Source organism: Sminthopsis crassicaudata, chromosome 2, assembly GCF_048593235.1.
Source record: "Sminthopsis crassicaudata isolate SCR6 chromosome 2, ASM4859323v1, whole genome shotgun sequence".
NCBI classification, from domain to species: Eukaryota; Metazoa; Chordata; class Mammalia; order Dasyuromorphia; family Dasyuridae; genus Sminthopsis; species Sminthopsis crassicaudata.
The window spans coordinates 257879357-257906333 of NC_133618.1; the positions used below are offsets into that span (position 1 = coordinate 257879357).

The 26977-nt window shown below is 37.7% G+C and overlaps 1 protein-coding gene across 6 annotated transcripts in view; it reads right to left on the reverse strand.

Annotated features, from left to right (window-relative positions):
* The window catches only part of EXD3 (exonuclease 3'-5' domain containing 3), a 407975-nt gene that overhangs the window by 222218 nt on the left and 158780 nt on the right, over positions 1 to 26977 (reverse strand). For 5 of the 6 annotated variants that reach the window (XM_074289063.1, XM_074289062.1, XM_074289065.1 and 2 more), the window contains 4 exons: positions 24293 to 24357; positions 15604 to 15771; positions 14596 to 14763; positions 568 to 621 (listed from right to left, as the gene is read on the reverse strand). In XM_074289063.1, the coding sequence (XP_074145164.1) occupies positions 568 to 621; positions 14596 to 14763; positions 15604 to 15771; positions 24293 to 24357 (455 nt within the window). Of the gene's footprint in view, positions 1 to 567; positions 622 to 8269; positions 8391 to 14595; positions 14764 to 15603; positions 15772 to 24292; positions 24358 to 26977 lie in introns of those variants that run through there. The other variant, XM_074289066.1, reaches the window with a different exon arrangement.

The following is a 26977-nucleotide window of genomic DNA, read 5'->3' on the forward strand; positions in this document are numbered from 1 at the left end:
AAGAACCTTTTTGATTTAGGATGAGACAAGGACACTGAGAGTAAATGAAACAAAAACCATATTTAGGTTTTCTTAACTCTTTTAGGCTTAAAACCAAAAGGGGCAGGGGGATGGGAGGGGATGGGGAAGAAATACAGTCATGTGCTCTAAAGAAATTAAGCAGGCCTCAATGTTTTAGGTGCAAGTCAGGCTTAGTTACTCAAAGTGGTGTAAGTGGCCACCCAATGGATTTCCATATCCTTGTTTATAGTTGTAACAATGGTGGGAGGATAGAGATTACACCATTCTAAGACAAATTTCTTTTGATCAATACAGTATCCTTTCTGACCCTGTTAAGTCTGTCCAAAGAGCTTTTTTCTTGACTGATGGATAGCATCCTCCTTCTACTCTTTCCTCCAGATTCTCTGCAGAGCTAGAGTGGAATCCCACCCCTACCTACCTCTGAATCTCCCAGAAGAATTTTCATTGAGAAGAAGGAATGCTGCACTATCTTGAGGACAGTGGTTTGGGTCCTGATTTTGTTGAAGCTTGATTCTAACACATTATATATGCAAACAAATGACTTACCTTTTCCACATCCAATTCTGGTTGTAACTTTAGCTTTGTACTTAGTATGACTGCCTGGAAAATACAGAGAAGAGAACTGATTTTTCATACGTGTATTTGAAAGAAATACAGCAAAGTTAGCAGATGGGTAAAACATTCAGAGTGATCATTCTGATATTCCTACTTAGAAATGAGAGGGCCTATGTAACATTAGATCATGTTTAACTTATTCCTTTCTACAAATTCAATGGGACTCTCTGCACTCCGTGGGTATCCTGACCTGACTGGGCTACAAAAAAGGAATCACCTAGTTCAGGAGATTACCTGAATGGAAGGAGTACCTACAAAGCAAGACTCCTCTATGGTCCTGTAACCAATGAGTTTTTAAGAGTGAAGAATAAGAAAAGCACTGACCAGAGCTCCTACTACTTAAGTGGCCAAGTTCTGGGGTAGAAGTTGATGTTGAAAGCAAACTTTCTACAGTTTCCTCATTTCACCCTTTCTTTCAATTTGCTGGCTTTTCTCTAACTCTTTCCCCTAAACTTTGCTCACTCCTTTATCTGCTCCCCTTAACCCCTTCAAGAACATCAAGTGTCCAATGAATGACAGTCTCTTCCCTAGTGATAGCCTCAATTTGTTTTAATGGCAGATCACAACTTTGTACAACTCAGCTGGGGTTGCGGCTCCTTGGCTATGAAACCCTGGCCCTGGCCCTCCCCTAGCACTCAGGCATTCATGGGGAGTGAGATAAAGAGATATTAGGCTTACTCCTTTGCTCTGGGTCACGATCATTTCTATGTGATCTGACTCTGAGAGTAGCTGTCTTTTAACTGTTTGGAAGGTGAGGAAGAAAAGGAGCTGATTATTTCCTTAGAGTAAGCACTCAACCTGGGAGTCCATGAACTTTTTAATACTTTGATAATTCCACTATAATCCATTTCTTTTACATTCTATGTATCCCATTTTATGTATGTAAAAACACAGTTCTGAGAAGGGGGCTATAGGTTTTACCAAACTGCCAAAAAGTCCACAAAAATAGGTTAAAAACATCTGCCTTAAAATAAATTAACACCTATCAATGTTTTGGTTGGCAACCATTAAGGTTACAAATTTCCAAACCCAGACTGTTTTTTCAGTCATGTATAATTCTATTCCATTAATGAGAAGCCCAATTATGGCTATACCAAACCAGAAAGCTACCCAACAGTTAATCTGAAACCAGTTCCATTGAGATGCTCCCGAATATAAACTTGAAAACTCCTGTCTCAGAGAACTTGCCCATAAAAGAATACACTTCTCCTGGGCAGTGTTGCCTCTTTTTCTGGAATCCTATATGGCATTTTAGCATGCCCATAATCCACAAGAGAAAACGTTTTCTCTAGCCCTGACTACCAGCACGTACTGTTGACTTTTTTTGGTGCTATTAATAATTCCCATAGATCGAGCTCCCATTACATATAAAAATAACAGGCATGAACAAACATACAGACAGGCATACAAGCTACATTAAGCTATTCTTTCATTTTCCCAACCCCCTCTTTTTTTTCACAACACAGATCAAAATAGAAGCATGGGAAAGGTTCTGGTCACTTCTTCCAGTTCCCTTCCCTACCCTATAGACTGCATTCATAGAGAGATGAGAAGGGGTGGAGTAAAGGGTAGGGGCAGGCATAAGCATCAAGAAGCCTTTTCATCTCTCTGCCAGTTGGTCTGGTCTCCATGTAGTCAGTTGCCTTCATTCTGATTCTTGACCTTTGCTAACAATTCCTCTTTCGATGGGTTCTTCTCCAATCTGATAACTGTCCTAGAGGTTGAGCAAAGTGCAAACCTCTGCCTGAAATCTAACCAATAAAAGGAAATGTCTTATTGAGGGTCTTCTAGGCAGGCATCTTCAAGGACAGTGGTGCCCCTCAGGAGTGAGACTTTATACTATTTAGACACATTTTTTTTAATTGAAAATTGCTTGAAATAGCAATTGGATGACTGATCACTGGATTGTTGTCTAGAAAAATACTAAGTGGGACTAAGGGGGAAAATTTGGAAAATACTTTCAACATGTTTAAAGAAAAATTTGGTTTAAACTTACTTGTTCTAGAAAGTCAGATTTCCAAAGAGAAAAAAGGAAACTACTTTTCTTCAAGTTGAAACTATTATAGTTTCTACTTGGGAGACAGGACTTCTAATCATTCACCTGAAGTCGGCTATATATTCTATTGATGACTTTGGACAAAGATTCCTCAATTTTTCAGTTTCTTAGTGTGTTCAATTGAGGCTACAAAGAGTTAATACTCCCACCGCAATATAAATACAAAACCATCACTTAGTCACCTGAAAAATTTAAAATCACAGTGTAAGGAAGAATTCTTTATTTTAGAAATCTATATTTGGCACATATTCTACAAGCAAACTATATTCTCATATACTTGGCAAAAAAAGAAAAGGTGAATATGTGAATAATGTGAAAGAATGGTGAGCAGCAAACAAAACATCTCTCACAATGGTAAAATGGAATGCCTTGATCAGCCTGAAATGCAAGTTATTTCTGAAAATACAGGGAAATATGATTTTCTAACTATTATTCATTGAGCTTTTGCCTAGACATATAATATGAATATGGAAAGAGAACTAGAAACTCCATAAGCAAGATATCTTCCCTCTGGACATTGAGCAGTGAAGGAAAACATCCCACAGAAAAGACTATATAGTGCAGAGGAAGCCTTCAGACACTCCGAGGGACAAAAGCTGCAGCACCCAGCTAAAGAGAGGCTCACAGCTGCCTTTTTGGGACCTTCACATTTGGCTCTAAGAAAGGGGGAAACAGGGAGGAGCAAACAGGCTCAACTTACAGTCAGGAAATAGGACATGCATTATATTTACTTATAGAATCTGATGCTTTCTTTATAAGACTTTGTTCTCCCTTTTTTTTTTTTTTTTTTTTTTTACAGACAGTATATCTCAAAGGTCCAAAAGTAGGTGGTATAATGCAAAGTATAGATACACTAAACCTAGAGTTGGGCTCAAATTCTTGCTCTGATACTTACTGTGTGACTCTGAACAAGCTCCTTTACCCCACCTGTTTGTTCATCTATAAAATGTAGATATTAATACTTATTACTACCTGTCTGCCAGTGTTATCATGAGGAAAGCACTTTGTAAACCTTAAATCACTACACAAATGTGAATTACTATTGTTATTATGGTCCAATCAGTCACTGGCCCACCACACATGTCAAACTAACTCTATGTCAACACAAACTACAAAGTTTGGTGTACCGATCATTAGGCAGGAATCAGGAAGCCTGGGTTCTAATTCTAATTGCTATCACAGTCATGAAATATGATCTTGAAAAAATCACTTCAAATCAATGGCCTCTGATTTCTGGTTTGTAAAATGAAAGTATTAAGAATAGATAACTTTTTGGTTATTTAGACTAGATAACCTCCCAGCTCTAAAATCCTACATTGCTAAACTAGATGGACAGCTAATGTTCTGGGTTTCATCACCAACAGGAAAAGAAAGAATGGGGAAGGGAAAGGGAATAAGAATTTATATAGTGCCTACATTGTGCCAGGCACCGAGCTACATGTTTTTTGCAAATATCAGTTCATTTGATTTTCACAATGATATAGCTAAGGAGGTGCTTTTCTTTCCCCTACTTTATAGTTGAGGAAACTGAGGCAAAGAGAGTTTAAGTGATTTGAAAAGGTCACATAGCTAGTAAGTGATTGAAGATGGCTTTGAACTGGGTCTTCCTGACTTTACTCTAGTGCTTCTATTCCACACACAAAAAAGAAGGTCTGGTGTTACCCGACCTCTCCGTGCCTCAGTTTCTACCTCTGTAAAATCCAGATATTACCACTGATCCTGACTCCTAGACATTAAAGAAAGAAAGATATCAGAGTACTGGTCCTAGATTTGATTTTTTTCTATTGACAGGGCTATGTGACAAGATCTGGAAACAAATACAACCTGCTCTATGGATACAAGAAATCTCCAACTTTTTAGTTCTTGCAGACACAGTATGAACAGTACTTATATGATTTTAGAATCATAAAGGGTCCCAGAAGTCATTTAGCCCAACTCCCACCTTTTATAAATGAGAACCCTGAGGCCCAAAGATTTTAGGCAGTTGGTCCAAGGTTGCACAGGAAGTAAAGTAGCAAAGGGTCATCTGAACTCAAGCCTTCAGGTTCCAAGTGCAATGCTCTTCCATTTTATAACAAGATGCCTTTCAAAATGCTTTTTTGTTATTCATGTTTCACACACAAGTAATTTCCTAATCTCTTTCCCCTTGACTTCTTGCCCTCCACTAAGCCGATAAACCATTGACTATTTTTAGGATAAGATGTTTCACACCAGCAGCTCAAAGAATGATTACTAATATTTATGTGCTGCTTTAAGGTTGTAGCATACTTCACTTATACTGTTTCATCTAAAGCTCCCAAAAACCTTTTGAGGAAGATGCTGTAATTATATCCATGTTACAGATAAGAAACAGATTGAGAGATTAATGATTTAACCTAGGTCACATAGGAAATTCTAGGCAGCATTTGAAGTAAAATCTTCCTGACTTCCACATTTAGTTCTTTATCATCCATCTATAATATCTAACAGACTCCCTCAAATTTAATTAAGCTAAAGAAAAACAATATCAGAGAGTCCACTGACACTTTGGCATATTCATATCCACAGGCAATTCAGTGTTCTAGAGATACCCAATAAATGTATACTGCATTTTATCATATCATTAGATTCCAAAACCAATTTATTCTGTTTCTAAGCCCAATTTTCCCAAGTAATCTTTACCTTTCATCCCAGCACCCATCCTCAGCATAAGATCTTCTATTAAATTTGCCCTTTTCTTCTCTATCTACCTTATTCAAATTCACCTGTTCTACTCTGGCTCCAGTGCTCAACCTTGTGTCAAGACCCTGGTTAATTTATTCCCAGATGACTAGAAAAGTCTTTCCCTTTACTAGCCTTTTTCCAGTTTTTTGTATACTTCAAGCCATATTTCATGTTGTGGCTGAAATAATTTTCTATACTTGCTTTCTAGACCGAAGTTGAATCAAAATTCATTATCTTACAGTGGTTTTTTTTTATTTTATTTTTATTATTATTCTTTGGATCAGATGAAAACTTTTAACTGTTGATTTCTTTTTCTCTATTTTATTTATAGTATTTTCCCCCAATTACTTGTAAAGATAGTTTTTAACATTCATCTTTGTAAAACTGTGAACTCCAAATTTTCCTCTTTCCCTCTGTTCCCTCCTACCTCTCCAAGGCAGCAAGCAGTATGATTTGGCCAAACATAGACAACCATCTAGCTGCTGATTTCAAAGTCGATCCTATCCAGTCTCTTTCTCCCTCTAACAACTGGGTTATTCTCACCTTCCACTCCTCTCTTCTCAGTTCTCCACTCCCACCAAGTTGAGTTTAATAGTGATGTAAGCTACATATCTGGTGCTGCTGAGGCAAACAAACATTTTTGAGACAGAGAGTTGGTTTACCAGCTGGGAGCAAGAAAGAGACATGTAGATAGGCAATGGCCTATCTCCTGTGATAATTATAATAATGCCTTCAGGACAATTATACTTTAGTAGAAACACAACAATTGATATATGTTGCTTTATTTATTTACAAAGTTGGCTCTGCTGGAAGGAGGGATAAAGAGAATCAAAAGTAGCAATCTTAAAAAAATGAAAATAGTACAGATTTTAGGAATAAATTATTTTCTTAATAGTTTGTTTTTATAAAACTAACACCAACATTATTTTTGTGTACATACCAACTACTAAAGGAGAAATTGGCCAAGGAATATTCCAAGTGGCTTGTGAAAGTCTGTTTGAGGTAAATGCTTATTCCTGAAAATTCACAAGGCTAGTAATTCATAAAGAAATAATCCAGAGATGACTGTTACATCTGTTTGTCTCAGCTCCTCATTAGACTGTAAATTCTTGGTACTGTGCCAAACCTCGACCCATTCAAGCCCCAGTATTGAGTATAGTGTCACAGCACAACACAAGCTAAGGGAAAGGATAAAAATATCCAATTTTGTGGCATAGCAACATATTTTCACGATTGCAAAATTTTCTGGATTTTATAATATGTCTTTTGAAATGAAATAGCAAAGGAAAAAATTCAGGCTCATGATGTATCTTGTGTAGAAAGGAAGAAAGGGAAGGAAAGAAGGAGGTAAAAGAGAGAAAGAAAGAGGAGGAGGAAAGGAAAAAGAAAAAAGAAGCAAAGTAAGAAAGAAAGAGAGAAATGGAAAAACAGAGGTAGTGAAAGAAAAGGAAAAATAAAAAAGGAAAGGAAGGAAGGAGGGGAGGAGGGAAGGCAGGCAGGAAATTCGAATAAAAAGCTGTAGTATAAGATGAAATTTTAGGCTACCTTTTCCCAGAAAAGATTGTTCCCTGAGGTCTAATAAAAATAGTAGAGGTGATGTAGAATGCACAAGAGGCCAGTGTGGAAGCTCAGTCACTGCAGGAGGACAGGCCCAGAAATTTTAAGAGATTAGAGAGAGCAGTGGGAAGATTTGGGTCAAACTGAAGGTCTGTTTTATGGGCAGAAGCCTGGTATCAGAACCCAGCTGACATCAGAACCAACACCAGGAAAAATGCCACCTATAATATGTACCCACTGCTCTATGTAATATGTATTATCATCGTGGTCCAAGTGTCCACCAGTGATGTTTCAGAGTTTAATCATTCTAGCAGCAATCAAATTAGACTCTTGGGCAGCTCCCTTGACCCACATGACTGAGAAAAGCATTGAGAGCACCAGGACATGAATGGGATGGAAGCAAAAACAAGCAGAAGCACAAAGAGAAGGCAGACTTGGTACTTCAAGAATTTACTAAGAGATGACATGAAGACATGTTCTAAATCACTAGTGGAAAGATAAATGAAAATTAAAACAAATCTGAGATTTCTTTCACCTTATACCATGCAAAATGGCAAAGATAGTAAAAGATGAAACAGGTATTGCTGAAGAAGCTGTGGGATGATAAGCACTCTAGTGTACTGCCAATGGAGCTATGAAGTGAATGATTTAGGATTTCAACTTAGAATTACTCAAGGAAAATCATGATCATGGTCTTTGTAATCCTACTCCATAACATATATATATATATATATATATATACACTAAAGAAGTTTAAAAAACAAGGCCTAAAATATAACAAAATATCCAGAGTAGCACCCTATAGTAGTAAAGAACTGGAAGCAAAGTGAATTCCCTTCATTCCCATTCATTTTGGTGAATGACTGGGGGAAAAAACAACCTATGACTGATAAATGCAAAGAAATATCACTGAGCAATAAAAACTGATGAATATGAAGACTTCAGAAAAACAAGAAAAGATATGTAAGAAACGATTAAGACAGAAATAAGCAGAACCAAAAGAAGACTATATAAAGTGACTATAATAACATAAATGAAAGGAAGCTGAATTTTGAATAATGGAAAAGTCAATAAAGGTCCCAGATAAGAGATAATAAAATAGATCTCCTCCCTGGTGGCACAGCACCAATGAAGTACTCATGCAGAATAGGGTGCACATGGTCAGACACAGTCTCTATACTGGATGCTTTTGTTTAGTTGTATTTTTTTTTAATTAAATGGAAAGGTTCAAGAGGGAGTGAGGGATTGGGATGAGAAATGAATATAGCATACAGACACAAGGCATCAATATAATGTATTTTTTTTAAAAGAATTTACCAACAGTTGGATGCAACCTTAGCATCGAGAGGTGGAAAACAACTGTAGCAGGGAGTCTGCTCATGGAAAGTCTTCAGAAGCAGGTGGCCTTGTTTTAAACCAACAGGCAGACTTGACTCTGAGGCAAAGGTGGCTCAACAGCAAGAAAACCAGTAGCAGGGTCAGTCTTGGTCCAATCTTGGTCCAAATGACAAACCAAATGACAAACCAGTCTTGGTCCAAATGACAACCTGTCTTGCTACTGGAGTGTAAGGAAATGAGAATGACAAGCTGATTATTAGCTCCCACCTGATACCTGGACAAATCATTTTTTTCAGAGTGGAGCACCTCACTGCATTATTCTCATCTAATCCTAACTGGTCAGCAGAAGAACTGGGAGGCAGACACTTTCACAAAGCAGCCTTTGCACACAGTAGACTAGATACTGGAGGCAACAGGAAAATCCTGCAGTTTCAAAGACAGTGGAAAGGGAGCAGAGTTTGCTCCAACACCCATCTTAGAACTCACCAATAAAACAACAGGGCTTGAGCCTGCTTGGAGAACTGTGTTTTACATTATTTGCAAGAAGCAAAGGCAGCAGCAGAGACCTGAATCCTTGCAAACTTTGCTTAGTAGTCTTATACAATATAATTTATCCAGCTTGCTTTGGAGACATCTGCCTGAAGAAACCCCTGCACTATCCCAGAAGATTGTAGTGACAGTATCCCCAGAAACCCCTGGGATAGAAGTCACCTAATATTTAAGAGAATCTTCTTAATGCATACCCATTACTTCCTTTAAGATACCTCTAAAAATTCATCTCCTCTATGAAAACTTTCCCAACTAATCCCCCCCCCCCCACCCCAGGCTGGGGTTAAGTGACTTGCCCAGGGTCACACAGCTAGGAAGTGTTAAGTGTCTGAGACCAGATTTGAACTCTGGTCCTCCTGAATTCAGGGCTGGTGCTCTATCCACTGCGCCACCTAGCTGCCCCCTCCCAACTAATCTTGCCCCACACATTGATCATTTCCACTTTATGTTTCAAGAGATTTCTCTCTAGTATGAACTTTGTCATTTGCAATTTGATAATTGTGTGTGTGTGGGGAGGGGTGGTGTTTATTTTCCAGCATACTGTGGATTCCTTCACATCATAAAGCACTCTTTTCCTGTATCATCTCAATACCCAGTCCAAGGTTTGGCACATATTGAGCAATTGAAGAATTTAAAATGTTGGCACTATGCTATCTACAGGTCTTATAAGTTTATCGTCACACAGAAGTGCCCAACAATTACAACTTCATGCTGGTAAAGTCTTTGATTTATGCACATGGGCCTTCATTTTATGAGTACAAAGGCTCATTTTTGGAGATAAAATTACTCTAATTATGATCCAAATGAAATAAATTTATGAAAAGGATGAAAAAACCAATCATTTTTCATATTTCAAAATTGAGGCAATCAGTGTATGGTACATTTTTATTGGCTTCTATAAAGAATAGATCTTGTGAGAATAATTAAACTCTACACTATGATTTTTACTATTATGAGCAACAATTACCATGTGAATACCAACACAAAGCCAACCTTCCAATTAAAGACTGTAGAAGTGCCTGTCTCCCTAAATGAGGAACCACCCAGATCTTCACCCAGATGTGAACATCTGATATACAAAAGTAACAGTCCCACAGCTTCCTGCTTAGGCACTCTGCTTTTACATAAAATTGAAGTGATGCAGATAAAGAAAATAGTGCCCTGTTGTGGAGAGAAGCCTGAGGGTTTTTTCTAGGTCGGGAATATTTCTGGCTGTGACAGGCTAAAAAGATTATTTATTGTTTCTTTCCTAAATGCAGTCCACTGCCACCTGTTCTGAATTGAATATAAAGCTGTTAAACAAGACCAGAACTTCAATTCTGATTGTGAAAACAAGTTTCACTGTATCTGACCTTAGAAGCATTTACTACTTGGTCCTGAAGCAAAGGAATTTGATTTTTTTTTATAGAAATGCTATCTTTTTACCTTGATAAGCTGTTTAAAAAAATGTAAATAAAATAACTAGTGGACAAAAGAGGGCATTCATCCCACAGAAAGACAGCCGCCACCCTTAGACATGAAATATCGCAGCACATTAAGTCATGAGACCCTGCTAATCAAAGCTGACAGGGTCCTGAATGTGATTTCTGCTGAGACTTAGCGATATCATGGGGCACTGAAGCATGCACAGCCTGCCAGGCTGCCCCTGTTCATGTGACAATGGCTTTTATTCGAAAAAGGGGCCTGTAAGGGACAAGAGTCCCCTTTGTCTTTAGATTCCTGCATTTGGAGTGCAAGAGAGGTTCATTCAACCAGCCCCAGACACTCTTTGAAAGGCTGAAGTGTAACATAAGATGACCATGAAACACTAGCTTGCCTTCTGCCTACCCTTCATTCTTTTAAAGCACAGCCTGGCCTATTCAGAATCTCTTCAGAGAATAGCATCGCACTATATTAGCCGCTAGTCTGCTGAATTCCATCATTGTTCAGAAAGGACCAGTAGCCATCTTGGTTTCCATAAAGCCATTCACCAATGCTGAAACAGAGAACTCAAGAAAAGGTTTCTGAAAGGCTACAATGCCATCACAGGCTTCGGGCCCTGCAAAACACATGGTGTGCACTTCACTTGGTCCAGACCTAGTCTGAGGATGATGGTGGAGTTCAAGATAGTTACTAACAATCATATTTAAATTAAAATACAAGTCACCTTCGGAGAACTTCATTCACTGAAGGATGAAAACATACAATTCAGGGCAACATTTGTAAGGACATCAAGTAAACTCTTCAGATTTTTGTGTGGCTCACTCTTCTCAAGAAGCAAGTATGTTGGCCCAGGCACTGTACAGAGCTCCATTTAAGAGAACACAATTCCTGACTCTCTCCACAGTCTGAGGAGCCTGAGGAGGGGTAACTAACCACTGTGATACTGTTAAACACCCTAAATAGCTCCTGCTAAGTTTCCGCCTCTATCTTTAAGCATTTTTATCTTTAGTTATAGTCAGAAAAATGCAGCTTCAGCACACCTCCTGTGGAGCAACTGTGCCATCAAGTGGCTGGGAATGCGGGGCTCAGATGTGAGCTCCTTTTGCTCATCCCTGGGAACAGCTATTGCTACTCACTTCTGTCACAAGAATTAGTCAAGTCTGTATTCACTGTCCTTAGAGCTGGCACATCTTTAGATAATTTAAAAGGAAGGCACACAGAACAACAAAATGCTGCAGTGAGTAAACTGAGTTGCAGGGAAAGAGATTTTTTAACCTGAATGCTAGATATCTTTTTAAAAGTTATTTTGTCTTTTAAATTGACAAGTGAACAAAAAGGGATCCTGGAAGGGATATAGAAGATATAGATTCTTCTTAGTTTTCATATCACACCTGCCCTAAAAGAAGGCAAGAATTACAAAAATAAAAACCAGAATTGTAATAAATAAGAACCTTGAAACATTCCCTCTTTGCATTTTTCCAGATGAGTGGGAAACTGGTAGTAATAAAGTCACAAAAACTATCAATGGGATTCTTAAACTTTTTGAAAAAACTCCAAATTTCCCAATTTAAGAAGGAACTTGTGTGGAAATTGCTGAAGACGTTCTGATTCTGTTCTCAATAAAAGAATGAGTGAAACTTAATGCTGTTGGATGATCTGATAGGAGTACTTCTTGACAACATTTGGGTTATTTTCTCTTCCATTAGGATTTCTGACATCACCATCATCTTCATCAAACATTTTCTGAGCACCTAGTACATGAAGAACCCTGAAGAGTACAGGGGCTACCCAGAGATGCAGATATTATCCTGATGTTCAAGGAGTCTGCAGTCCAGTTGGAGAAGCAGGACACATTCATAAAGATAAATACCATTCCTCTCTGGTCAGAATATGTTTGGAAAACAGTTTAGTCTTGGTGACCACATTTTAGGTAGGACATTGACAAACCTGAACACATCAAGAGGAGAATGACAGGTAGTGAGGGAACAGATAAGTGAAGATCAGATGATGAAAATCAGATAAAAAAGATAGCTAGGAATGTCAAGTCCAGAGTAGAAGAAACTCAGGGAGAACATAAAAAGTTATAATCATACATTTACAGGGTCGTTGCATGAAAGACATACTCTATGCTGCTCCAGAGGACAAAACTAGGATCAATGGAAATAATTTACAAGAAAGGAGACTTCTGATTTCATGTAAGGATGAACTATCTAACAACTGGAGCCATCCAACAATGGAATAGGCGACTTTGTGAGATAGTGAAGTCCGGGTCATTAGCAATAATTATGAATGAACTGAGTGACCCTATTACGAATCCTGTATTGGAGATTGTCATGTTAGTTAGAAGTTTCCTTCTAATTGTGCAATTTTATGATTCTATATGACAATGTCCCATGCATACATTTTACAATATATAAAATACTTCCACATTTGACCTCCACAACAACTCTGTGAAGTAAGGTGGCACATGTATTTTTATCCCCATTTTATAGAAGAAAGTAGGACTCAGGTAGTTTTAAGTGATTAGTAGTAAGTGGCAGGTTTAGGACTAGAATCCTAAATGTACTGTTCTCTCTTTGACAACATACTTCCTCTAACCTAGGATTAAGTGTCCATCATAAGAGATCTTTTTAGTGTAGTGATGAACCTCAGAAAAGCAACTATGACAGAAGAGTAAGAAGTGCTGTGACTCCAGCCTTAGAGTCAGGGACACCTGACCTCAAACACCACGTCCTACACACACATACTATGTGTGTGACTCTGGAAAGTCACTTAAGCTTTCATGGCTCTGGACAACCAAGTACAAAGAAGGCGTGGTGGGCCTGTATTGATAGAGAGGGTTTCCTCATTGTTTAGGAATTTTGTCTACCAATAAAATCATTGGTCTAATCTCAAGTCCCAGTCCAGTGATCCACAATAAGCCCTGGAGATGCTGAAACACAAAAGTGATTGAACAATGTGTTCCCATGAATAGTTCACAGGCACAGCATCTGCTTCAAGGCCATCAATAATCCCCTTCTACCCATCTCATACCTTGTACCTTAAGCTTCAGTGTTTTCCAACAACAGGGAAAGTTGAGGTGCCATTAAAACAAGCAGCTTTGGATTTCTGCAGCCCTCTATAGTTCTCCTTAGAGCAGCAGCAACTTCTAAAGAGTGCTTTAACTGCCAAAGACTACCTGGATAGGAAGGAGCCAGCATAGGCAACCACTAGAACTGTGTTAGCTTCTGATCATCTCTATCCTTAAAGTATAGTGGCTTCAAAAATATATGTACTGGGCTAGATGGTCCTCCAATGGTCAATTTACCAATTTTGGGCAGCATATAAAGACATTTAGATGCTGAAGATCTATTTTTATTTGTGTGGATGTTCTACCCACATCTTAGTAGATGGTTTCATGAGTTGTAGTTAAAATATTTGTCACCTGGAGCTTAGATTCTCTAGTGATGAGACTCCCCAAGCTTAACTGGACTTATCCATGGATGACAGAGTCTATTACCAGGACTGTACTTGAAGTCTTTTCTGAGTGGTAGGATCTTCCAGAGTTTGTGCTCCACTGGCATCTCTAAAATCCAGGGTCACTTCCATGCTTTGAGGAAAACTTTAGTAGAGGTCAAAGGATTCATTATTACCTTTATGTTCAGAAATGAGATTCTATCATGAATACCAGAACTAAAAAAATATAATAGACAATCCCCTTTAAAAATAAGAATTCTTGAATGTTTAATAAGAGTCCTTTTTTTTTTCCTCCATAAAGATCTGAAACTTTAACATGCCATGGAGTAATATAGTGTTGAATTTGGATTCAGAAAAACTGGGTTTGAATCTCACATCTGTCATTTTATCTCTCAGTCATTTTAGTTCTCTGTGCCTCAGTTTTCTTGTCTGTAAAATGGGGACAATGCCTGTAGTAATCATCTAGTTATTGTGAGGATCAAATGAAAGAGTCTATGTAATATACTCTGAAACCTTTAAAAAACTATGTGTCAATTATTATTTTTATCATTTTATCTTGATGAGATTCCTAAGCCCAGAACAGGTCAACTTTTCCTGTGGCTAATTTTCTAAACTCTTTTGTAACTGGAAAAAAGATTTAGTTCCAATTGGAAAGGGAATTCACTTTCATTTCTCATTCTCTTATAATGATTTCTTTCCTCCTCTAATGAAAAGATACAGACTTGGAGGCAAAGGAAGTAGTAACTATGCTGTAGCTACAGTATGTTACTGCCATTAGGAAATAGAATTTATCCCTGGGGGACAAGATGTTAGATAGATTTATTTCATTCAGAGCCACAGTCCTAGATCTGAAAACCACATTAAAAAGACATACTCACTTCTTTGTACTTTCCCTTATGGTAAAGATGATTGACATTTCCGAGCAAAGTATTCCGGTCGGCTTTCTGCAGCTGATAAATGTTGATGAGGGGCTCAAGAAGATTACTCTGGCTCTCAGCAAGAACCCCAAATGCTCGAGCCTGCAACTTCTTCAGCTTCAAGCCAGACTAGGGAAATCAGATACACATAATTTCAACTTAATAGCATGTACTGCACTTAAGAACCCCACCACTAGTGCAGGAATCCTTAACTTGGGGGATAGGAACTTAAAAATTTTTTTTGTTAAGTGTAATTCAATATAAATGGATTTCCTTTGTAACCTTATGTAGTTTATTTTATGCATTTGAAAAAAAATATTCAAATATTTTTGGTTTTACCAGAGTGCTGCAAGTATCACTACTTCCGCCAGACAGTCCTGCTAGAGGAGCCCAACACAAAGCATTCAAGATGGAGGCTCCATTTCCAATAAATTGAATCACAGAGTTCTAGGAACTAGAGAGGTGCTCAGAGATCATTTACTCTAAACCTGAGTTTTTATAGATAGGATCAATGAGACCCAGAGATGTAAGGAATTTATTCAAGATCACTTAGTGAATGTCAGAGCTCTCAAAAGCCAAGAGTACTGAAAGACCAACTTGAACACAGAGCATCATATTTCAGGAGAACAAAATCTGGATAGAAATGGCTAAGGGTTCAATAATCAGAGGCTTGATAATACCTATTCCGAAGGTGTCTCAGGTCCTTTAGGCCTTTATTCTGTTATGCTATATACTTTACGATAAATTACACTTTTGGTATACCTTCAATGCTACATTACTGTCTTTGGGTCACAGAGGGACTAATCACCAGATTCAGGTTGAAAGCACTAAACAATCTCCTAGAGCCAATGAGGAAAAGCTCACAGTTTACAGGATCATAACCAGTATAAGAATTGTAGGACCCAGGAAAGATATGGGTTCTGCAAACAGGAACACCTTTATTGACAGTCTGGGCTTCTTGGCCCTAACCTGTGGCTCCCTAGGGTGCTCCTTCAGCCAGTGAACTAGTTCATTGGTGATGTAATACTCCAATGAATGTCCTTTTCCCTTCCAGCCTTTATAGCTCTCCAGCATGTCCAGAAGGCCTGCAAGTGGGTCTTCTAGGGTAGCGAATCCTTGCCTGGCTACTTCCCGGAGCTGTAGAGACACAAAACCCACATTGTCAGGCATTCAAAAGTTCCTACGACTCCCCTCCCCCACTCTCAACACAAAAGTTTGGTTTTTTTTTTTTTTTTTTTTTTTTTTTTTTTATTTAATCTATTCAGAGAGGTAACTGTTGCTATTCAGCCACCATCCTCGCCCCCACTGACTTTTCATACCACTAAAGATTCCTTTCTGGTCCACTGCACCCTAAGCCCAACAAGGAAAACAGCAATTGTCCACACTAATTATCCCATAAAGACAGAGAGGTTGTTCTGCAGGGCAGACAAAGGGGCTTGTTTTTTATCTGGAAGGTGGTGATGGTGAAAGCAGACAGGTTTACAAGCTGCTTTATCTGCAGTCCCAACATACCTGCGCTGAGCAAGGAACATAAATAAAGCTCCCTTTCTCTTTAACTCTTCCCAGACCCAGACTTATCATATAATTGCTGCTGCCAAAAATAATCAGCATAACACCTAAGAGCCACAACTGGAGGTGGAGGGGGGAGAGGGAAGCAAACAAACTAGAAGAGCAAAACAGCGCAGCAGAGCTGAGCTTAAAGACAACATCTTGTAAATCCGAGTTCTTTTTCATCAAAATGAAAGATGTAAGAAATGACTTCTGCAGCCTCAAGCAACGGTGTCATTTTTTTTTTCATGAAAAGATTTCCATTTCAAATCATTAACAGGATAAAGGATTCAAAACAACGACAACATCAGTGTTTTCTCTGTAAAGCTCTCAATGAAGGAAAACTCCAAATTTAAAACTTTGGGAGTTTGGAATTAAAGTGCCAAGAGAATACTGGAATGTATATATGGCAGATTCTCCCAATTTAATATATGTGACCCCACGGCAATTATTTTAAAATGTTTACATTGGTGGGTGTTTCCAAGGAGTTTAGAAGAGCTGGCATGGCATGCTTTAATACCCACACAGTGCCCTTCATCTCTTGGTGAATAGATTGGGGGAAGTATGATGAAAGGATGAGAGAAGTCTCTCAATAGCCACTACCTTTCTTCTAGTTAAATTATAAACTCCAGAAGATGCTTCTTTTCCTCCTTTAACCAATTTTCTTAATTTACTGTTTGTCAAATTCCCAAGGGTATAACACCATTTTAAGTTAACCAAGAACAAAATGGAAGAAAAGAAGAAATTATGGCTTAAAGCATGAACAATTATTTTCTGTATCTTTTCTACAGGTTTGCAAATTGATGGTTTTATTTAGAAAAATGTCAAAATATCAGTTCTAAATCTATTTTCTGCCTTTTAGAGTTTTACTAATATCTAAGATAAGAGGGCTTTTCCCCTCTCATCCCTTCTAGCTCAGGGATCCTTTCTAAAAAGCTCAGTCATTTCTTTACCGAAGTATACTGACTCAGGAGCTTCAGGAGTCCTCTTTTTGACCATTGGGCCTGTAAGAACTTTCAGAAAGTCATTCCCCCTATCTCCATACCTGAACTTCATACGCATCTTAGTGTCATGAGACAAGGGAATATATGAAGAAAGCGCTTTCTTATTTGGTAGCTAGAAGATATGGTGGATATAACCCTAGTCTGGAATCAGGCAGACTTCTCTTCCTGAGCTCAAATCTGGCCTCAGACTCTTAGTAGCCACATGACCCTGGACAAGTAATTTCACCCGCTATGATTCAGTTTTTCCATCTGTAAAATGATCTAAAGAAAGAAATGGCAAAGCACGTCAGTATTTTTGCCAAGAAAATCCCAAATGAGGTCACCAAGAGTTGAACACAACTGAAACATCAATAAATCACCATTTTCTGAGCTTATTAGCATATATACCTTCCCTAAATCAGAGGAAGAAACAGGAAGTTGTGTGACATTTTCCAGAGTTCCTAAGAACCAACATCTCTCTCTCTTATTTCTCCAAAGTAATTCAGATTTCAAAGGACAATGCCATGGAACTACACAGCTACATTTTAGCTTTTGAACAATGAAAGGGGAACCATACTAGAGAGGTAATCCTTATTTTTGTCCATGTCTTCTCTGGCAGCAGCTGCTCAGCACATGGGTTACATTAAAAAATTATGGATCTAGTGAGTCACATTCTCATTGTCTGTTTTTTTTTTTTTTTTTTTTTTTAGTGTATTTCTTCAATACACCAACTCATGTTGACTGCAAGGGCTCTGTGACTGATTCTGAAAAGGAAAAGAAGCATGGCTTGGCAGCAGCAATGTAAAGATAGTTATTATCAGTTCATACATCAATAATCTTTTTCCTCCAAAGTCTCTAATCACAGAAATCTCTAGAGGGATTACCTAGGACTTCTAATTCATCTCCAGCAGCATCATGGGGTCTGGATTTTAACATAACACATTTTCCAATATTCACTGTCTTTAGATGAGGGCTATAATAAAAAGAGAAATGTTCTGCAGAGACCTTGAAGTAAAGTACATTCAATGTAATAAGCCTAAGAGAAACTGGCTGGGCAAGCTCTTGAAACTGAGTCAATTAGTCAGAAAGATCCTTTTAAGTTTTGGCTCTACCCTGGGGCCTCCCATTCCCTTTCCATCAGAAAGCCTTGAGCTCCACATAAAAACAATACTAAAAGAATGATTTGGAGATGTAGCCCACGGCTAAGACCTTCCCCAGAATAATCTAATTGCTCTTACCCTTCATTCAGCAATCATAGAATTTTTTTTTAATTTTTTTTTACTTGGTCTAAATAGTCCTCCCTTACAAAGAAAATCATTTTCCTACTGTCACAGCATGACTGAACGAGACGTAAACCACATTTTCTCAGACCCAGTACTTCTTCAACCAAGAGGCTCCATTCCTACCTTATGAGTCTGAACCATCCATTTCAATTCTCTGAGAAATCCAGTATGAAAAGTAAGAAATTTTCTGTATAGTACTAGATAAGATCTTATTTAAAGTATACTTATAAAGTAATATGTCTGGTATTTAACAGGCATGTCAAAGAGCTGTAGGCATAGTCCTCTTGAACAGACATACATTAATGATAGCAGTATTCCAAACATTCATCTCCAGTATTCCCAGGGCAAGGCTAAAGCAAGAAAAAAACACTAAAGATTGTGTATAACATAATAATTGTGACAATGTGAGTGTCATGAAGTAGTTGCCTACAACATATTCTTTTGAATATAGTCTGAGATTGTAAATATTCATATTTTTAAGCATATCTGATTTCTAGAAAAAGTGATTCTGAGTCAAATTTGATGAAAATTATCAAACAGAGTATTAATTGTAACTCAAAATAAGCTACACTATATGGTTACAAGACATTTTAGTGGGTGGTTTGCAAATTAGCTCTGAAAAAAATTTCAAAAATGATTTGATTTACTCATTTATTCAACAAATATTTAGAAAATATCTATTATGTTCTAAACCTTATTAACCATTAGTATCACTTGAGTAAGTACAGCTTTCCCAGATAACTACTTTATACTTACCCGTCTATGCCATCATAGCACCATTCTCATGAATGGTCAATTAACATTTATTAAGTCTTACTCAATTAACATTTATTAAAAGCTTACTATTTGGCAGATATTGTGCTAAATGCTGGTATCCGAAACAAAAACAAATAATTTTTTCAACATTGTATTATGCCATTTTTGAACTTATTTTTTCTGCCAAATGATAAGGCCTTTGAGGGCAGAGTTTGTGTCTTATTTTATTTTTGTATCACAATCCTCCACACACAGGGTACTTAGCAGAAACTTAGTCAATATTTGTTTAAACGAAGCAACAATGTCATTTAGAAGCATATATTTGACTTTATTTTTACTTCACTTTATAGTAATACCTTTGGGTTATACAATATTTGCCTTTTATTCAAATTTCTAGAGAGTTTTAACATTATTAGTTTTTAAGACATCTCTCAATTTACATATGATTACATATTCTTCCTTATGCTATTTAAAAAGCCCAGAGATTAGTCCTATAGGGAGGATCCTTTGTTTGAGCTCTTATACTCTGGTACTCATTCCTTGGAGCCAAAGTAGGCCTTTCTTCATGGTCAATGAAACAAAGGTAATATCAGGACTACGGGTTCAGGGTTGGGCAGCTAATATATGATAAAAGAATCACTCTGCCTCTATTTCATATTAATGAATCTTCCCTCAATTCAACAATGTCATTATAGCATACTAATACCTGAGAATCTCTTACTCATTATTATAAGATTTGCATTCAAAACATCATGCCACAGATACTAGAAGAATGTAGTGACAAAAGAACAAGGACCTTTATGAAGAAAGAGACTGAAAATCAGGAAATTTGCTATACATTATATTAGGATGAAATGTTGTCTCAAGTTCCCACGTTCAGGAATGGGACTTATTTTTTTAAGTTGTATTAAAAACTTAACATTGAACTTTAAATAAATATGCTTAGTATTAATTTATAGCTGAATTAATATCAGTGCATAACAACTATTTAGTCATGCTAAGATCTTTTTTGACTGTTCTCACTAAGAATTTTATTTCTACATAATGCAGCAAAAGTTATGAATCCATTTCTTTTATTTTTTAAGGGGAAATGAAGAGGGAAGGAGATGGTGGAATGAAAGGGAATAGAATCTGAGTTTCTGGATGTCATTGGCACAGGGCAATAGTCTCCAAAGACTATTTTTTTTGACTAGGCACCACAAGAAAAAATAATTGAATATAAACCTCAATGTTTATGTTTACTTATTCATAAATTATATACATATATTATTATACTAATATGACAATAACTAACATTATGATACATATACATAATCATTACATTATCATACAACTTAATACAAAAATAGAATGTAAAAATGGATGAGAAAGATGAAGTAATATTTGATATTAGGGTTGACAAAGAATCACTACAATATAGGATGGGGTAGGAAATGTTTGGCCTACAATATCATTTGCTAAGGCAACCACAGGTGACAATGAAATGAAAGCTAGGTACAACAACCTCCCATTGATTAACTTCTATAATTTTAATTTTGTACGGACCATGAATGATGTTATAAATATCCAAATAGCCTTTGGCAGAAAAAAAGGTTCCCCAACACTGCTATAGGACAATGATATCATTGGAATTTAGTTTTAGGGAATATCACTTTGGCAGGTATAAAAAAGATGGAGTGGGGAAGAGATAGACTTGAGGTAGGGAAAGCATGTAGAAGACTATGGCAATGATCCGAAAAGAAAAGGCAGGGATTGATATAAGATATATTGTGGGAACAGACAAACAAGATTAGCCAAATGAATGGACATATAGAGTAAGAGAGAATGCAGAGTAGAAGATGATATAGAGATGTTCTACTTGGGTAACTAGAAAGGTTTGGCATCCTCAAAAGTAGCAGAATTGTGGAAGAAGATGGATTTGGCAGAAATCATTGAATTTGTTTTATATGTATTTTGACTTTCAGCCATTTCCTTGCCATGCTGCCTATATTACAGCCAGCATCCTTGTTTCTCTCTTATATCTTCCCCATTCTAACTTGAACTTTCCCCCCTTCTTTTTCCCCAACCCTTTACTTCATTCTGCAAAGTTTTCTGACTGACATGTGGGTTTCTGTCTCAACTTGCTGGTAACTAAAAATCATTTCATGGCTATTTTAACTCTATACCATGCCACTGCTTTTGATATCCACCTAACCAAATTTCTAATGTTCTTTCTTCCTATTACAATACAGGCTCCTTGAGGTCAGTAATTGCATTACTTGCTTATATTTGTATTCCTGGAATCTAACACAGTGTCTGTCACATGGTAAGTGCTCAGTACTTAATAAATAAGTACTCTCTGTGTGTCCTCTCTCTGTCTCTCTGTCCCAACCCACCCTGTCTTGCTCTCTCTGTGTGTGTCTTTCCTCTCTGTCTCTGTCTCTGTCTCTCTCTCTCCTCTCTCTTCTCTCTCTCTTCTCTCTCTCTCTCTCTCTCTCTCTCTCTCTCTCTCTCTCTCTCTCTCTCTCTCTCTCTTCTCTCTCTCTCATATAACACTCATCCATGCCTACTCATACTGTGTAATTCACTCTCTCCCAGCTCAAATAAAAAGGGCGGAGAGGCCTCTTACTCCCTTATCATCTTTGAAGAGAAAGCACACCAGAGTCAGGAATTATCAGAGAGACAAAGGATGAGTTTAGAGTGGGGAGAGGAATGATTTTTCCCCAAAAGTTACATGACCCCTATCTGCATGCCATTCCAGCGGTTAAGTTTTAACTGCCCTGAGAGGCTTACTCTTCTCTCAGAAGGGAAGAAGGTGGCGTTTGCATCATAGAAAGGACAAAGTAAGGGATGTCAGAGAATACAGGCACCTACTGTTGTGCTGGAGATGAGCCTCATGAATGGCTGTCTTAGGGAGAATGTACTACCACCAGAGGGGTCTATCACTTCTAGTTACTCTACAACTCTACTTTAGAGACCACTGTCTCTAATCAGAATTTTTGATGGAAAAATTTGCTTTACTAATGAAGATCAGCTTGAAAGCAGCACCTTAGTCTTAGAGGATTGCCTGCTGTCACTGACACAGCCATAAGAACTGCACTAGATCTCCCAGACATTGCAGGTCAGCTCTCTTTCAGGATGCATTTCTAAATAATGGCATTTTGACAGATTTGCATATGCTTACAGAATCTGCAACTCGAGATTTTGTTTACAGGTGATTTATGTCTCTCTAGTGTTGAACTCTTACAAGAATGTTTTCCATAATTTTTTTCAAAGTTCTTGATTACTGTTCTATTCCTCCCATTTCCTCACCTACTCTTGGTTTTAAATATATTGTTATCTGGAGGAAAGAAAAGATAATGGTCAATCAATGATATTTCAAAATCATGAAAAAATAAAGCATGTGATTTCAGGCTTGCCCTATGCTCCTCAGGACCCTAGATAATGGTTTTAGTAACTCAGGAGTACAGAAACAGCTCCTATTCTGCACTTCTTTAACCACTAAACTTAATAAAGACCAGTAGGCTAGTGAGCTAGGTGATGGGTAAGGAGGTGGGGGGAGAGGCACAGAGACCTTCAAACAAAAGTTATCAAGGAGCTTCAAGGCATTGACTTTTCAAGGAGTGAATTTTGAAGTTAATTTTTTATCCAAGTACAAAATCAAATACACAGCCTCTTCAGCTTCAATGAAAACTTAACAGACCTTATCAGCCTACTGTTCCCAAACTTCTGCAAATCTAAGGTCCCAAAACTACCTCAAAAATGATCTCACATCTTCACTGATTTAGGAAACTTTTTAGGATACTCCTAATTATGATTAATCTAACCCCAAAACACTTCAGAATATGGGTATTCAAACTGCCATCATTTTGTACTTGTTGAGATGATATTTTTAATTTTTCCTAAATTTTTTGGATAAGTGCTGAAGATGCAACTAAATCTTCCAAGAGCTCTAGGTGAAATTGATGAAATACTAAGTAAATATGGCGGGCTGGACCAGCTTTGACAGCTGTGTCAAAAATGTTCAACATTCTAGACTAATGATCACTATATTCAGGGATAACATCTGAAGTCCTAGTATGCTGTGCAAAGAATACAGAACCATAACCAGAGGCCTGTGGTACTCATGTGGTCAGTAGGAGGAGGAGTGGTAGAGTAATAACTACAAAAGGAGGGGCAAGGAATGCTGGAGGCATTGAAAGTGGAATAAGCTTCATGTAGTACGGAGTTGAAATCAGGCTTTGAGGTTAATTCCTAGTCCTTTTATTCAAGTTTGATGGTGAAGAGCTTATAGAGGAGGGAAAATGAAGACAACCATGTATGCCTTTCCCCTCTTAAAATCCAGAATAGATGAAGGGCTTTGCTAATCATGAGTATTGGCTTTTATTATTGTTGTTGTTGTTATCATCTTGTCTCTGATATAGGTTACCAAACTACATACATAGGAGGTTGGATTGTTACTAAAAAGAACCTGAGGCCTGGGATTTCTAAAAGCAGGCATCATCCCAAGACAAGGAATACTTTCTGCTATAAAACCAGCATGCTAAGAAAAAGTAATTGTGGCTTGTCTATTTTTCAAAACTGATTTGTAAGACACAGCTAAGTAGAGAGACTGGATTGAGAGGAATAGTGGCTCTGGCCTTGAGAAGATGGACACTATCCATCTGTTACTTCTCTATTTCTAAAGAAAATTAAGATAATCATCCTTGTTCCTGAGCTACTGCACTAGAGTACTATGAAGGTTAATGAGAGTAAAGTGCTTTGACCTCTACCAAAGGTGCTATTTAAGGACAAAGAATTACAACATGCTTCATAGATCCCAAATTGGTTCACTCTGGTTTTGTGCTGAGGAAGAAAAAAAGAGCTGAAATTTTAGGCTTCCAGCCCTTTTGCCTTAGTATTGAGGAATTCTCTCCTTTGTGCCCCAGGTCTGCTGAGAAGCAGACAGACCTGCCTCCTCCCCCAGCCTGCCAATCGGCAGGGCTTTCCCTCTGCGTAATGTAACCAAACACAATCACAGTCCTGACAGCCCTGCACTGGGCTGGACATGCTCTGCATACAGGCAGGAGCTCCATTGTGCAGGGGGCAGGCTCCAAGAAAAGGACTTACCTTCTGCAGCTCTCTCTTTGTCCACAAAGTTTGAAGGGTTTTCAGTAACAGGAGTGGGTCCTGGCCTAGGGACAGGGGTAGGAAGGAGGGGGGTAGAAAGAGGAGGGATTGAGGGAGAGAAAAAAACAAAACAAAACAAAACAGATTTATTGCTTCTATAAGGCAGCCTAGACACACTGGAGCATTGTTCTAGTGGAGAGAAATGGGGCATTCCAGGCCACTCTTTTGGAAACCATTAACCTCCTGTCAGTCAGGATTACAGCGTCAAAAACCTCCCTCTGGAACCCAAACAACTGAACAACAGACATCACTCCTGCAATGCTTTAACAAGAACAAGAGGGAAGATTCATACTTATTCCTTCAAACAAAAAACTCTCAATGGTATATTTACAACTAAAGTAGTTTTATCATTTCAAATCAGTATTCTGATATCTCTCCTCTTCCAACCAAGCTCTAGAACTTCTGAGATTCAAAACTTAACGGATGAAGCTAAGCTTTTAACCTCTTTATCATTTCTAAGAAAGAGAGACACTAACACCTTATAATAATAATAGCAACAGAGACATAATGTCATGGAGATCAACCCATGCCCTAGAATTTTGGAAGGCAAAAATGAGGACTAGGTTTATCAAATCATGTACACAGAGTATACTCTCAATAATGCATGTTGATTCAAGGAGTGAATTTTGAAGTTAATTTTTTATCAGAGTAAGTACAAAATCAAATACACAGCCTCAATAATACATGTTGATAATGAGAAATTGGCTTACTGGCTTATTCTGACACGCCATTCTCTTGGTGTAAACATACAGATATAAAAAATTCTAAGTCTGTGGATTGTGTCAGTCTGTACATATATACAATGAAGGACAACCAGGTGGTATACTGTGCAAACTGCTGAGCCTGGAGTCAGAAGGCTCGTTTCCTTGAGTTCAAATTTGACCTCAGACACTTACTAATTGTGTGACCCTAGGTAAGTCACTTAATTGTTTGTCTCAGTTTCCTCATCTATAAAATGGAAAACCATTTCAGTATCTTTGCCAAGAAAACCCCAAATAGGCTCACAAAGAGTCAGGCATGAAAAACAACTGAACAACAAGTTTCAACTAGGCAAAAATGTGTGAACACATTTATAAAGATCAGGACAAAATTTGGAGAGAAGTAAATAGTTTAATGTACATTCATCCATTTTTTTGTATAAGTTGTTTGTTCATGAGTTTTCTCAAATAATAATAACTGTTCTGCTTACCTAAAAGAGTTAGTTGTTCTAAGGATCAAAGGAAATAAAAATATAAAGTACTATTTATAAAATGCTATATAAATATGAGCCAGCATGCTTTGAGAAACAGCATGCTATTAGTGGAGAGAGCAATGAACTCAATATCAAGAAAACTTGGGTTTAAATCCCACCTCTAACACTTTCTAATACCTAACTACAGGGAAGTAATTTAACAAAATTCTTATTTTCCTCATTTGCAAAATGAGGATAATAATATCTCTAATACCTAAGAACAACAATAGCAATAGCTAACATTTATGTAGCATTTAAAAGTTTACAAAACACTTTATAAATATTGCCTAATTTTATTTTCATAAAACTGGAATATAAGTGCTATTATTATCCCCATTTTTGTAGATTAGGAGATGGAGGCAGTCAGAGGTGAAATGATTTGCCCAAGGTTACACAGACAGAGAATGTCTGATATTGTATGTGAATTTAGGTCTTCATGGCTTCAGATTAGTGCTCTATTCATTATGCCAATCCTAAGTCATAAAATCAGTGTATATGATTAAAATGAAATAATGTGTATACAGTGTTTTGCAAACCTTAAACTTCTCTGTTAATGTCAACTATTATGATAATGATGGTGTTTAGTTCCTGGGCTAAGACATATGTGAAACTATGGTATTATGCATGTCACTTTATTTTTCTGTGCCTCAATTTCCTCATTTGTAAAATCAGAATACTATTCCATAAGATTCAGCTGCTTTGTAAAACAAAACCCTACACAAACATAAAGCAATCAATCCATTCATATTGTGAGTATTAACAATAAGAACACTTTGAGATATCAGAACTTAGATAGAATTTCCGGGGATGGAGCCAAGATGAGAGAGTAAAGCCAGGGAGTAGCTCGAGCTCTCCAGTTTCCCTCAAAAACGACATGAAACCAAGCCTCTGAACAGAGTCTAACTGAATAAGGCCACTCTCCAGCTTAAGATAGATTGGAAGGGCTTCAAAAAAAGGTCAATTTCACTGGAGTGAAAGGAGTGTTCATCCCAGCTCAGACAGAGTCTGGGAAAGTCAGTGAGAGGATCTTAAAATCAGATCAGCAATTAAGATCCTTGAACCTGGCTCAGTAGAGGAGCAGCCTAGTGGAGCATCCCCCAGTATCAGTTCAGAAGGCAAATTCTGGGAAACCAGGCTGTTTCCCGGAAAGAGCAGGTAAAGCTATCCCCTGTTGGGAACAAAACACCAAACACAAGGGGCCCCTGTGCGCAAAATCAAGGCTCAGAGCTGCACAGGAAGCTTGGGACAGCACCCCCTTTACTCCAGAAGCAGAGCTCAACCATAAAATTTTAAAAAGAGAAAATACAAAAAGAAAAGGAAAGAAAATGAACAAGAAACAGAAAAGAACCTTGACCATAGAAATCTACTATGGTGACAGGGAAAATCAAAACACC